General features: G+C 46.4%; 1 protein-coding gene and 1 pseudogene across 1 annotated transcript in view; one reads left to right on the top strand and one right to left on the bottom strand.

The window, feature by feature from the left end:
* Nucleotides 1–2,375: 2,375 nt before the first annotated feature.
* LOC120094339 (ATP synthase membrane subunit DAPIT, mitochondrial-like) lies at nt 2,376–2,708 on the bottom strand (annotated as a pseudogene).
* A 7,197-nt stretch (nt 2,709–9,905) lies between these two features.
* Nucleotides 9,906–14,767, top strand: part of Hacd3 (3-hydroxyacyl-CoA dehydratase 3) — a 37,163-nt gene continuing 32,301 nt past the window's right edge. The window contains 1 exon segment of the mRNA NM_001106831.1: nt 9,906–10,193. Within this exon segment, the coding sequence (NP_001100301.1) occupies nt 10,107–10,193 (87 nt within the window). The 5' untranslated portion in view covers nt 9,906–10,106.

Here is a 14,767-nt window from a genome sequence, read left to right as displayed (position 1 = left end):
GTATCCCATAGCTCCCATCTCAGGGGTGGGCGTCCCATATCTCATATCTCCTTTTTGTTTCAGCACAGCCTTTTTCAGTGTGCCTGTCAAGAACCCAGAGAAGTGCCAGGCATGGTGGTACACACCTTTAACCCCAACACTCCAGAAGTAAAGACTGGGAACTCTAGGTGAGTTTGAGGCCAGTCTGGTCTACAAAGTGAGCTTCAGGTCAAACAGAGCTACACAGAGATAACTGTCTCAACAAGCAAACAAACAAAGAAAAACAAAATGAAAAACAAAACAAGCCACCACCAACAAGAACAACAACTGTCCCCTCCGCCACCACACCCCCAAAGCCTGCCTGATTCCTTTGTGCGTACTTTATGTGAACATGTTATATCTCTACTGGCAAGTCAGGCCTCACCAAGTCTTGTTATATGTTATTGATAAAGCTTAGCCGATTTTATGCCACCCTGTAGTCTTGGCACTGATCAGAAAAAGATAAGTTACCTACATCATGAAGCATGACTAAGATAACTCAGCAGGGAATGGGGGTTGGAGAGGTGGCTCAGCAGTTAAGAACACTTGGTCCAGGGCTGGAGGGATGGCTCAGTGGTTAAGAACACTGGCTCCTATTGAAGAGGACCCAAGTTCAACTCCCAGCACTTACATGGCAGCTCGCACCTGTCTGTAACTCCAGTTCCAGGATTTCTGGCACCATCATACAGGCCTGTGTTCCAATGAGTATCAAATACGTTTTTTTTTTTTTTTCTTTTTTTGTCTTTTCGGAGCTGGGGACCGAACTCAGGACCTTGCGCTTGCTAGGCAAGCGCTCTACCGCTGAGTTAAATCCCCAACCCCCATCAAATACGTTTTTAAAAAGAACCCTTTAAGCTCTTGTTGGGTTCCAGTCCCCATACAACGGCTTCGTGGGATCCAGTGGGTCTGCTGCCCTCTTGTGGCCTCCCTCGGCACCAGGAACTCACATAGCGAATATACACATATTTATATAGATAAACCCATATACGTAAAATAAAAACAAATCAATCTTCTTTAAAGAAGCACAATGGGGGTGGGGACTGAGAGGGATGTAAACTGAATAAATAATGAGAAAAAGTTAGTATATCAGGCCCACCCACCTGCAGACTGAAGCAAACCATGCAAACCACTACCTAGAGGGAGATTGCGAGTGGAAGGTGAGACCTTCCTGTATTGAGACCTCTTTCTGTAGGGTCTAGGCTACATCCTGGAGGCAGTTCTTGTCTGAGGTATTGGGTCTTTAGTCCAGACTCTGGCAGCTTCCAGTGACCGGGTTTAAGGAATTAAACTCCGGGAATGAGGCAGAGCTGGCCCCACATCCTGCTCTTCTCCCCGCCAACGGCCCTTCTCGGCGTTCTCTCTCTCAACTGTAGTGAGAGCAGTAGCACAGTTCAGATGGACATCACTAAAGGAAATGATGCACAGGAGGAAATTAGAAATCCTCGTGTGCAATGGGGAGCGGGGTCCCCGCTCGTGTCAGCTGACTTAATAATGAGGGTGATGTGAGAGATGCAGAAGGTGGAGAGCACAGCCAGCTGGGGCCTGAACCATCCTGCTTGGACAAGACCCTTAGATCCTGTGCACAAGCATGTGCACACATTCTATAGCCATCTTCGTGTACATATATATGCATATATTTATATACAAAATGTATTATATATCACATATATGATCCCCTATACTTACTTCTTTGTTTCCCAGAAAAGAGTGATCTGCCTAAAGTCAGAAGGCCACTTACTGGCAGTTTTTAGATGGAACTCCCATAATTAACCAACAAGGTGAGTGGTCTCAGGAGCTGAGGAGTTAAACCAGTTGGTAAAGTGGTTGCCACACAAGTCTGGTGACCTGAGTTTGAGTCCAAGTACCTACATAGAAAGTCAAGCTTCGGCAGCATACACTCTGTAGTTCTGGCATTGGGCCCCTCTGCAGACAGGCTGGCAGAGCTGGGCAGTCTTTAGGTTCACTGTGAGCCCCTGTCTCAGAATTAATTAAATAATCAATTAGGTGGACATCGATTGAGAAAGACACTCAATGTTTACCTGTGACTTCCACATGCATATATATACACATGCATGCACGCTAAACACATGTTGCATATGCAGTCACATGAACATGCACATACTATACTGATCTCGTCCTAGATGTAGAACTTGACTAAAACCAAAGCAAGATAAAGCCTGGGGAACCCAAGAGGCATACAAAAGCCTGTGTGCAATCTCTCCAGCAGCAAGCAACAGTTTCCCAAGTTTAAGTTTAAGTCTAAGCAGAACGTTCAGACATAACTGAAAGACATATCAACAATCTTGCTAATTTGCCATAGGCCTTTTTTTTTTTTACAGATTCATAGTTTATTGTACATATTGAGTATTACATGATGAGTTCACATCAGCTTCTTCAGGCATGGGACTTAACAGATGAGGCCAGACATTTCAAAATCCATTTATGTTGCTTTCACAGCTGGGGTGTTTTTAGGCCTTAACTTAAAGTATAGGACCAACAAAGCAATGCCTCCATATGTGGTCAGGACACAATTCTTTCTACCTGTGAGGGTATAAGAGTTGAAATATTTTTTAATACCAGTGAACTGGAATTGGCCATCACTTTCTGGACCAGCCATGACTTCAATCTTCTTCTTCGTTCACAAACTCTACAGCCGATGTCCTTCAGCAAACCCAGCCACTAGCTCCAGCCTTTTGTTGTGTATGTGCATTTTACATGTGAGCAGAGAAACATTTTCAAGCTACATGTATGGAATTGTCTTAGTTTTTATGTAGTTCAACTCAACCTGGACTTATGTGACTCACTCATGTAGGAACAAAAAGCATAATTTTGCTCAGTCACAGGTAAATCCAGTGTCATGTACATTATATGGTAAATTGTTACCTGCTGCTTAAGCCCCCTGAGAAACTGGTTCTAGAAGCAGGGTTTCCCCCTCTCCATTTCAGACCCTGGCATGTCTTTCTCAGAGCCTTCTCTAGAGTTCCTTGTCTGGGGATGGGTTGGCTTCTCTAAGTCTGTTTTTAGTGGAACAATGTGTTTATTCTTAGGCTGTTTTGCCCTTCAAGATATTTTGTCTTACATATGAAGTTGAATTGTTGAAAGGAGAATTTGGCATCTCTGCTCTTGAGTCTCACCATTGCAACTCCAAGAGAGCAATGACTGCCTCCTATTAGCACTCCAAATTGGGCAGGAGCAAGTGTTAGTTCCTTGCCCATTGCTGTGATAAGATATTCTGACAAGAGCTACTTAGGAGAGAAAGGGTTTGTTTTCGCTCGCAGTTCAGGTTGCAGAGCATCATAACAGGGAAGGCAAGAACTGGAAGCAGCCTGTCTCATCACACTGAGTCAAGAGCAGAGGGGTAACAGGCGCATGCCTGGCAGTGCTCAGCAGGCTTTCTCCTTTTCACACTGACCAGGACCCACCCTATGAAATGGTGCTTCCCACATTCAGGGTAAGTTTCCCAACTCCAGTAAATCCAGCTAAGAAAAAAATCCCTCACAGTTATATCCCACTATCTAACACAATTCAGACAATTCCTTATTGAGATTCCCTTTCCAAGAGATTCTAGATTGCATCAAGTCGACAGTAAAACTGATGACCACAGTTACACAGCAAGGAAAAAAACTCAAGTTACTTCTTAGTATCTTGCCTCTGTACAATGTTAATAGCATTAAAAGAAGTTTAACAAATCATAAACACAGTCAGTGTTTCTAGTTTTGAATTTTCTACTTTCCCCAATTATGGGTTGTAATATAACTGGATTGCTTTTTAAAATTAAAAAAAAAACACAAAAAAATTGTGTGGTATTTATAGACACTTAATGCATCTTTCTTCCTTGGAACGATTTTCTTAGACTAAAATCCACAAAAGGTAAATCACTAGGTGACGTGGAAACTTAAGGGAAAGTCCTTTGGATGGTATTTTTGCTGGGGCAAACACGTAAAGGAATATTTCGCTGAAGCAGACATGGAGAGAGGATGTTCTGCTAAAGCAAGTACATGAAAGGACACATGATGAGAGATTTTTTTGCTAAGGACACCCATGTATTGGCCGCCTTACATTGCATAGTTGAGCTGCATTTGTCAGGACTCCATAGAGAGAAATGCACCTAATATCTTCTGGTGGTGTGCTGTGGCTTCTTGCACTTCTGTGGACTCAGGCTGATTGGCAGAGTGATGTCAGCTGAGACCGATGCTGAGACCCGTGGAGGACACATGATTGCTTGGAGAGAGTATAAAAAGGACTTGATGGACAGTGATGGCAGCTGAGCTTGGCTTGCATGTACAACCAGCTGTGCAGTGCTTGTTGGTCTTGCATCTTCGCTGATCTTTGCTTCCCTGAGAGGACTGCTGACTCTGCTAGGAAGTATCACCACTGCTGATTCTTGTTCTCTATTCCTACTTACCAGTCTGAACTTCTGGTCTAGCCATAAAGAAATTTTGAGTAGACTGAGCTGCTGCCGCCTGCTAACTGGTGAACTGAACTGCCAATTTCCAGACAACACAGATAGGAATTGCTTCAAAGAACCTTACTATATAGGTCCATCTCCCCCCCCACCCCATCCTTTTTTTCCCACTATCTCCAGTGGGTGATGGGCTACAAAAGAGGTTAAAGTGTTTAAGAACTGTCATTAACTTTCTGCATTCTTAGTAGACCTGTGAGCAGGGATGTCCTCAGTATGCAGAACGCCGCCGCCAGTGAGTTTGTGAATCTGTACGTGCTGCAGAAATGCTTCCTGGAGCAACCACATCATTGCTGCCAAGGACCACACGTCCTTCCAGATGAATGTGGCTGAGATCGACAGGGGCACAGGCCAGTTTAATGGCCAGTTTAAAACCTATGGCATCTAAGACTGAACCCCCAGTGAACGTGATTGTTGTGGGGAGGGCGGCAATGGGGGGAGGATGGGGAGGGGAACACCCATACAGAAGGGGAGGGGGAGGGGTTAGGGGGATGTTGGCCTGGAAACTGGGAAAGGGAATAACACTCGAAATGTAAATAAGAAATACGCAAGTTAATAAAAAAAACAAAACAAAACAAAAAACCTATGGCATTTTGCAGGGCCATTCACAGGATGGGCAAGTCAGATGGTTTTATTCTCCGATTGGCTAAGGCTGATGGATTGTCTCAAAGAACTATTGAGCAGAAGAAATTGGGAATAATTTGTTGTAAATAAAAGTGATAATAAGTACCAAAAAAAAGAACTATGATTAAAAATAGGTGTTTGAAAAAATTAAAATCCAACTAGACTGTATAGCGCAAATGTTTTTCTTATTATATATTGCAATGTCGCTTTGCAAAATGGTTCTGCAAATTTTAAACTGCCCATAGTTATGTTAAGCATGGGTGTGCCAATTTCACCAGAACATTTCTAGGTACTATCATTGACATTTTTCTCTCTTTTTTTTTTTTTTTGGTTCTTTTTTTCGGAGCTGGGGACCGAACCCAGGGCCTTGCGCTTCCTAGGTAAGCGCTCTACCACTGAGCTAAATCCCTAGCCCCCATTTTTCTCTTTTTATCTGCCAGTAATCTTATACGAGTATGTTTTAAGTATCTCCTTTCTGAAAGGCTTCACGTTAGATGTTTTATGATGGCAGAACAGGCAGTCTGGGCTTTTAATCTAGAGGGGCAAGGGATTGTGAGTAGACAGCACACACACTGAGCACTGGTGACCACAGGAAACAGTGATCTAGGTTAGGGGCATATCCTGCACCAAGCTACAACAACAAAAACAGGGTTTCTCCCGATTTTCTTCTCACAGTTACCTTCGAATAGGCAATTCTGTCACATGCTCAAAAAACACTTGAGGAGGCCTGAGAGATGGCTCAGTTTTAAAGTGTCCGCTGTGCAAGTGTGGGTACCTGAGTTCTTCTGGCTCCTGCAAAAGCCAGGCCCAGTGGTACCTGTCCGTGAACCTGGTTTTGAGACAGTGGATATAGGTGGGTCACTGGAATTTCTTCACCAGCTAGCATAGTGAAATCGACGAGTTCCAGGTTCGGTGAGAGATAGATCCCATTTCAAAAAGTGGCTGAGGAAGACACCTCTATTAATTTCTAGCCTCCAAACACATACATAAACACATCCACATATACCCCCCCCCACACACATATAGCCCCCATGCACACAGCTATATGACCAGGTACACACACATGCACACACACTAGCTTTAAGGTATATGGTGAAATGTTTTCTCCCATCCTGGTCGACCAGGTACTCAGCTTCCTTCTCTCCCCACAGTGATTGTTTTCATGCATAGACGCATAGTAATGTCTTTGGGCATGCAAACAAACGCATGGATTTTACTCTGTTTTATGCCCACCACTGATGCACTTTACGCACGTGTCTGCGTTTGGCAGTCACTTAAGCAGATTAGAGAACTAGAATTATCAGATGGGAAGGAGGGAATAAGGGGGAAAGGCCACAGCCCGAATGTAAGGTTGGTATGGAAGGATGGTGCCAACTCAGGTGGAGGCAGCTGTGTGATTTCCTTTGAACTGTGGTTGATGAGCTGATCTTTCTGCTAAAGGTTGGGCACAGTATCGCCCTCTCGGCATAGTTAGGAGGTTTTAGCTATATGATCTGATTGTTCCCTACTAGATGCCTGGGTTTGTCCATCAGTTTTTCTCCCTTAGTGGTTTAGACAAACTCAGTTTTGGTTATAGATAACTGGTTAAGACGGTTTGTGCATAGGTGAGGCTCCAAATAGCTGAATTCAACAAATCCCTTCGCCCCCCCCCCCCTTTTTTTTGCTTCATACATGGTCTTATTCATCCCAGGCCAGACTTTAATTCCAAAGATGTCCTTGAACTCTTGACTCTCTTGCCTCCGTCTTCCGGTCTAGGATTATGTATGTGGACCATTGATTGGGATATGTGGCCTGGTGGTTCTGGGGATCCAACCTAGGGCTTTGTGTATGCTGGGCAAGTGCTCTACCAACTGATCTCTATGCCCATCTACACCAGCTCCGTTTCAGAAAGTCCTTCAGCCATCAGATGAGTCTGTAAAAAGGTGAACATCAAAGCCAAGCAGGATCCCTTGCCAACACCAGAAACTAGGCGTGTAAGTCCTGGCAATAGCCTTTATCAGTGTCAAGGACCAAATGAAAGCTCTCTGCAGTGATAAGGACTGATCTGTGAGAAGGGAGACATGGCCCTGGGCCAAACAGGGCTGGGAGGGCTGTCTCTAGAGAGAGGGTGATGCGTTTATAAAAAGATAAAGAGAGGGGGCTATGTCTATGGAGGTGTAGTCAGTATGGAGGAAAGGGGTGCCTTTGGGGGCCCATGCTGAGGCATCCCTTCCCCCTGAGGGACCAGACACAATAGAATAGAGTTTATTCAGGGAATGGGGAGGGGAGTTAAGAGGGTAGCAGAGGCAGAGAAAGGCAGAAAGAGGGAGAGAGAAGAGGAGTAGAGAGGTAGAGGCCAGCCATGAGCATGTGGAGAGAGGGGGTAAGGGAATGGGGAGAAAATGGGGACAGGAAGGCAAAAGCAAGAAAGGAGAGAGAGGGCTGGTGAGATGGCTCAGCAGTTAAGAGCACTGACTGCCCTTCCAGAGGTCCTGAGTTCAATTCCCAGCAACCACATGGTGGCTCACAACCATCTGTAATGGGATCTGATGCCCTCTTCTGGTGTGTCTGAAGAAAGGGACAGTGTAGTCATATCAATCAATCAATCAATCAATCAATCAATCTTTTTAAAAAAAGAAAGGAGAGAGAGGGGGAGGGGAGGAGGGAGGGAGGGAGAGAGAGAGAGAGAGAGAGAGAGAGAGAGAGAGAGAGAGCGCGCGCAAGAGTGTGGAACAAACAGCCCCTTTTATAGTGTCAGGCATACCTGGCTGTTGCCACGTAACTGTGGGGTGGAGCTTAGACAGAGTGCTAACATTCCCCCGTTTTTTGGTTTAATTAAGAAGGAAAAAATTAGAAAGACTGTTATCTGTGGAGGTTTCTTGAACCTCCAATCTCCAGATGTAAGGGCTGCCCTGAATGGAAACAAACAGCAGGGGGAGGATGAGAGGCCCCTGTCTAATGCAGTGGGGTAGAGCGAGCGCAGTTACTGGAGTGGAATCTCATTTTCTGGAATTGGGGATAAGGTGGGTGGTCTTGATGTCTTCTGGAGTATGGTCCTGTGTATTAGGGTCGACGTGTATGAAGAATTTTTATGTGAAGGTATGAAAAGTTTGAAGTGTGACAGGTGGACCGGATGAGAGAGTCCCTCAAGTTTAGCAGCTGTAGGAGTCATGAGAATTACCTTAAAAGGGCCCTGCCATTTAGGAGAGATGGGTGAGGGCCAATGGTCTGGAGAAGATAGCAGAACTTGGTCTCTAATGTTGATAGGCAGTGGACTGGGGACAGTGTGTGGCTCAGGTAGATGATAAAGTTCCACAGGGGAGAGTGGAGGTGGCAAAGCAATGGGATGAGTAGATGGTCTGGCAGGGGAGAGCATTTTGCAAAAGACCAGGTTAGGACCAGACATCCATACATGAGTTCAAAAGGTGAGATGAGGAGAGGTTGCTTGGGGAGAGCTTGCAGCCTGAGAAGAGCCAGAGGTAGGAGTTTTATCCAATGGAGGTGAAATTCCTGTGACAACTTGACAAGGGTGACTTTTAAAGAGCGGTTGGTTCTTTTGACCAGCCACAGAATGGTATAGTGTAGAATAGAATTTATTCAGGGCATGGGGAGGGGAGTTAAGAGGGTAGTAGAGGCAGAGGGAGGGGGGAGAGGGAGAGAAGTAGAGGCAGGCCATGATCGAGTGGAGAGAGGGGGTAAGGGAATGGGGAAAGAGTGGGGGCAGGAAACAAGAGAAATAGAGGAGCAAGAAGTGGGGGTGGGGGCAAACAGCCCCTTTTTTAGTGTCAGGCATACCTGGCTATTGCCAAGTAGCTGCGGGGCAGAGCTTAGACAGAATGCTAACAGGACAGTCTTGTTTCTTTTTCATTTGACTGACACCATCATAAAATCCCCCACCCCGACCCCGTTTCAGCTTGGCATTGCTGTCTAATCTCCCCCACCCTACCCTACTTGCACTTTGTAGTCTGGATGATACACTTTCCTTTATTTCCTTTTCCTCTGTTTGCTCAGGTTGGCCTCGAACTTAGTATGTAACTAAGGATGACTTTGCACTTCTCAAGTGCTGAGATTACGAGTCTTCACCTCTCTTCCTGATTTAAGTGGTGCTGGAGATCAAACCCAGGGCTCCATGCATGCCAGACAAATACTCGACCAACTCAGATACAGTCCTTCTACTGATCTCTATTTAGTGGCCTGGAGATAGGTCCATAATAGCTGTGCTTCTTTGCAGAAAAACTTAGAAACAGACAACACTGCAAGGAGCTGGGGTTATAGCCTTGAGCACATGGGTCCTTAAATGCTCAGAACTGAGCTAGCGATACCAAGGGCAGTGAAAGGAAACCTTCTCTCTTAAAACAGGAAGCCTGAGGCCATGCGAGTTAAATCATAACACTAAGTGGGCAGAAGCAGGCGGGTCCCTGGATCTGGTCTACTTAGTGAGTTCCAGGTCACCTAGTGCTACATAATAAGAAAGAAAACGGGGAAAAAGCAACACCAATGTATGTCTTGAATGTCTCATCTGTCTTTCTGTGTGTAGCTTTGAAGCCCAGGGAGGAAGCGGGCTCTCACTAAACGCTGCGTTTTCACTCATAAAAACTTGGAAGAGTTCCTTGCACACAAGCCTCTTCCAACGATGTCGATCCGCCCTCTCTTTGTAGATAAGAGCCTCTCACTTTCATGCTCTTGTGCAAGGACCTCCCTGACGCACGGTAGGCGGAAAGCACTGAGCAGGAACGCTTCGGATCCCAAGGCCACAGCGCCCGCCGCTAATCACGTGGTGTGCCCGCTAGCCTCCCCCACGTCCCGCCTCCGCCCTGTCCCTCGCCGGGTTCTCACCGCGCTCCCTCCCCCGTCCTCACTGCGCAAGCGCGGGCCGCGAGCGTGGAGCATCTCGAGACAGCCGGGCTGCGGGCTGCGGAGCGTGCGGGTTTGCGGCCTGCGTTCGGCTAGCTCCAGCGGCTCATAGGCGGAGGTAACGAGGCGCAGCAAGCCGAGCCTCCCCGCTCCCGGGACAGCGTGGGCCATGGAGACTCAAGTGCTGACGCCGCACGTCTACTGGGCTCAGCGACACCGCGAGCTGTATCTGCGCGTGGAGCTGAGTGACGTGCAGGTAAAGGCCGGCTGCGGGGTGCGCGCGGGATCGGGGCCCCCAGGTACCCGTCGGCCGCCCTGCGCGTATGCGCTCCTGCAGTGCGCCACCGGCAGCCGCGAGTGGGGCGCCCGGGTTTCCCCTAGGGCTGCAGGTGCCGTCGGGCGTTCTGCGCGTGGCCCCCGGTATCCCCTTTGTTCCTGGTAGGCATCCTGGGGAACCACAGCGGTGTCCTGGAGGCTGGCCCGCGGCCTTCGGCTTGCCCGAGGCCCTCTGAGTTGTGGGATGAGCTCCGTGGATCTAAAGTGTGGCTTGACAGTGGCCTGTTAGGCCGTAGCTGGACGTCAGCGCTGGCCTCTGAGGTCCAGCCGGAGCGGCCCATTGACGTTCTCAAGGCCAGTCGCTGGGCTGGGCGGGGGCAACCCCCCAACCGTTCAGTGATGGAAATCGACACCCCCGCTCGACAAGGAAATGATTTCCATCCTCTATAAGGCTGCGAGCTCAGCCTTATCAAGTTGCGTAAAGAAATTATCGTGTTACCGTAAGCATTAATTTCATCTCGTTTGCCTATTAATGTGAGCAAGTCAAATCCCTGGAAACGTCCCATGTCTCTAACCAGACCATTCAGTATTATTAGGCGTGAAGCAAGTGGTTTTGGTCTGGAATGTTCTTTCTACAGACATCCTTACTCCCTAGTCTCCTTGACATACAGGGTATTCTAACTCGCTCCTCTGAACTCTTTCTTGCTCGAAATTAGATACATGTCTGGATTCATCAATTCAGCTGGCATAGTTTCTTGCAGGGTCTAGGTACCCATGTCCACTTGAGTGCCCTCTTTGCTTCTGGAATGTAAATAGTTTCTTCTTGTGACCGATGAAGCTAATCCTGGCCAGAATATCTTTGAGTAAGCAGTACATTTCATTTAAGGTGTAAGCAAACCTGAATAAATGCTTTTCTATAATAGGATGAATAGTGTTCTGTGCTGTTGTCCTCCACTCTGCTACAGGATTCCTTGCTAAAATAGAAAAAAAAAAAACCCAAAACGTTTTTTTCTTTAATTTTTATATTTTGGAGTTAGTTGTGCTATGTAGTTATGGCTGGCCTGGAGTTCACTGTGTAGACCAGGTTGGCCTGGAACTCACTATGTAGACCAGGCTAGCCTGGAACTCAAAGAGATCTGCCAGTCTCTGCCTCCTGAGTATTGGGACTAAAGGTATATGCCATCATGCCCAAGATTCATGTTTGAAACATATTAAAAATGAAGGTAGGGAAAAAAGGAGAAAATTTCTTTTAGAGAAAAGTCCTTTTAAAGAAATTTTGGGAAGAATGAGTCCCTAATGCCTCCATGGAGGTTTGATCTTTCTGGGGCTTCATATCTGCTAGTCTGAGGCATTAATTTTAAAGAACACGTCAATACTATGTATAATGTACTACAGATTTTCAGAGATGAGTCAGACAAGCTCCACTTTCCCAGGGCACAGGGAACTTTTCCAGAGCATTCTGTCTGTAAGGAAGCAAATTACATGAAAACAAAAAAAGGCTGTTCATGAATATATCTGTTGGTAAAGCTGAGTTTTGGTGTTGAAACAGGTCCCTGGTATTAAAATAATTCTTTGCCTCTCTTTCCTTGAATTGGAACTGGCTTCCGGAGATGAGAAGGCTTCGTGTCTACCTGTTACTGGGAGAACTTTCCAGAGAGGCCACCTGTAGCTAAAACCAAGTTTATTGAACTACTCTTTGGAGATTGTGTGTGTGTGTGTGTGTGTGTGTGTGTGTGTGTGTGTGTGTGTGTCAGTGTCTATTAAGAGTGTGTTAAAACTGATGATGGGACCTGAGCATTGGTGCTTGTGGGAAGGAAGGGTGGCTCACTGTAGCTTAGCTGCTGTGGTTAGACAGGCAGTTCTGAAAAACAGTAAGGAGGCTCAGAGACACAGGGTTAAACTGTTCTGGAGAAATAGTGTTCACTTTGGCCAAGAGAGGGAGGGTGTCTGGTGTGTCTTTGGTGGCAATGTGACCAGGTGTTTGCTTTTATACACAATTGTGCATTAGCCTTTGCCTCCTCTTGTTTTCAGAAAAATCTTTTCCGAGGTTGTTGTTCTATGAGCTAGTAATGGCCAATAAGAGAGTGACCTGTTCTTGCTGTGCATTTAGTGAATGCCATGAGCTGCCTCTGTTTGCTTTCTCGATTAATCTACTCCGGCTCTGTTGAAACAACTTCTAGCCCAGGGTCCGCTCAAGATGAAGCAATTCGTTTGCTTAGTGCAAACCATTTAAGGAATACTCACTCTCGTTGGTCCCTAAGGCAGGTTCTGGGCTCCTGGGCAGCTTTCCACTACTGTTCTGCCTCTTAGAGCGAAACCTACAGCTGATGAGTGAGTTTCAAAGGGTTGAGAACTCCACAGCAGTGTGTGTGTGTGGGGTGATCAAGTCTGCCTTCCCCTAGGACAAGGTGCACGGCCCTGTTGTCACATCAGTCTCTGGAGTTGCAGAGATGTGTACAGGGTGTGAACAGTAACAACCTCACTGGTGGCATTATGCTTGAGGTGAGCAGTAGGGAAGAGGTAGTGGGGAGTGGGGATTTCAGAATAGCACTGGGCAGCATCAGTACACAGCTCTGTCTCAGCTGCCATGGTCCTTAAAGCAAGTGTTCATTTAACAAGGTTTCTGTTGTATTCAGAGTACACAGCCAGTTTGGAAGATACTGTTTTTGTCAAGTGTCTGGTAGAAAGAAAGGTCATCCAAGGTGTGAGGTTGGGCCTTTTCCCACTTATTAGCTGGTGATCACATGGGAGTAGTAATATCTGATTCATAGGAAGGGTTCTTTCGATGTTTGAACTGACTTTAGAGGTTTACGTGAATTACATGGTTCTAGCATGCCAGCTAAGCATGTGGGGTTTATATGACCGAGATGCTAAGTCTTAGATGAGAGCTAGACTCGTGGAACACGGAAGCCGAACACCACCCATTAGCACACCTGTCTACATAAGAAACATTGTCACATGACCAGGATGGCTTTACACAGTCATTGAGAAAGGATGAACCGTTCAGAAAATCGGATTAGGAGAACTATTAATCCAGGCGGCAAAAAGATAAGATTTCTGCCTCTGGGCTGTTCACAAAAATCACTTTAAAGTGGGTTAAGGAACTGACCGTGTGAAGTGAAGTTGCTGAGGAAAATGGAGGAGACTGGTACTAGAAACACAGAAGAAGGTCATAAGAAGCAAAATGTAAGCCCTAGAGGAGAAGCTTGGCGAGCAAGGCGAGCTTGAAGAGTATACCTGCCCCAAATGCCCTGGCAAACACCTAGCATCTTTCATGAAGAACCGAGTAAGAGTAAGTGTGTTTTCCAGCAGACAAAAAGAAGAGATAATGAAAGCAGGTGAATGAATGTCCAGGACCCTGAAATGCTGCCTGTCTAGATTCAGGAATAAGCAGGGCCTATGAGAGCACACCTTTAATCCCAGAATTTGGGAGGCAGAGGCAGGTATCTGTGAGATTGAGGTCAGCCTGGTCTACATGGCAAGTTCCAGGTTAACCAGGGCTGCACAGAGAAACCCTGTCTCAAACTAAGGGAAAGATTACATTCACTTCGTGTGCTTATGCACCTGGGTGTGTGCTCAAGATTGAGACACAGTGCATTTGTGGAGGTCAGAGGACAACTTTCAGAGCTGGCTTTCCCCTTCTATCACCTGAGTCTGGGGAATAGACCTTGGTCAGGCTTGGCTATCATTCTGGCCCAACAGGAGGTATTTTTTTTTTTTTTTGGTTCTTTTTTTCGGAGCTGGGGACCGAACCCAGGGCCTTGTGCTTCCTAGGCAAGCGCTCTACCACTGAGCTAAATCCCCAACCCCCAGGAGGTATTTTTTTGTTGTTGTTGTTCCGCCAGCCCTCAGTGAGTCATCTTCAATACAGTTAGTTTGAGTATTAATTGGCATTTTTTTTTTTTTTGCAGAACATTTTGGCAATGTCTGGTTGAGTTGAAGATGTACTTTAATCGCAACTGCACCAGTGTCTTTCTTACCTCCTTTTAAACCACAGACAAATAGAGCATAATGCCAATGGACATCAGTCATGGATGGCAGTGTTTGCTACAGTTTTCAGTGTTTGGCCAATTGCTTGAAACATTTCACAGTAAAACTCAGAAACTCTACACTGTTCATAACCACAAAACAAAACTACTCATAAAGCAGTACACTGACCTGGTCATTTGAATTGATTTAGGTCCAAGGCCATGGACTAGGTGCTGGTCACGGTATGCAGTATAAAGGGAGACCCGAGAAGGCAGAGGCAGACTGAATGGTCAGGGAAGGCCGAGTGGAGGAAATGAGGAGGTCTGAAGTGGATGGATAGAATGAGTTATGCAGGAGGCACGGAATAGGACTGGGCTTGTAACTCACTGGATACTGGACCGGTTGTAGGATGGATCCCCTTCATCACACACACAAAGAGACAAAGTAGCCAAACCTAGGAGGAAAAGAGGAACCCAGAGAGAGATACAACACCCTGACAAGTGCAGAGACTTGCACTGGGGCGTGGAGGGTTCCTGGGGAACAGAAAGGATATTAGTATGTGTGGGGCGTTGTAAGGAAAAGGAG

This window comes from Rattus norvegicus, chromosome 8 (genome assembly GCF_021556685.1).
Source record: "Rattus norvegicus strain SHRSP/BbbUtx chromosome 8, alternate assembly SHRSP_T2T, whole genome shotgun sequence".
Classification (NCBI taxonomy): Eukaryota; Metazoa; Chordata; class Mammalia; order Rodentia; family Muridae; genus Rattus; species Rattus norvegicus.
The sequence above is the reverse complement of the archived record's forward strand: the minus strand, read 5'-3'. Positions and strand labels throughout refer to the sequence as shown.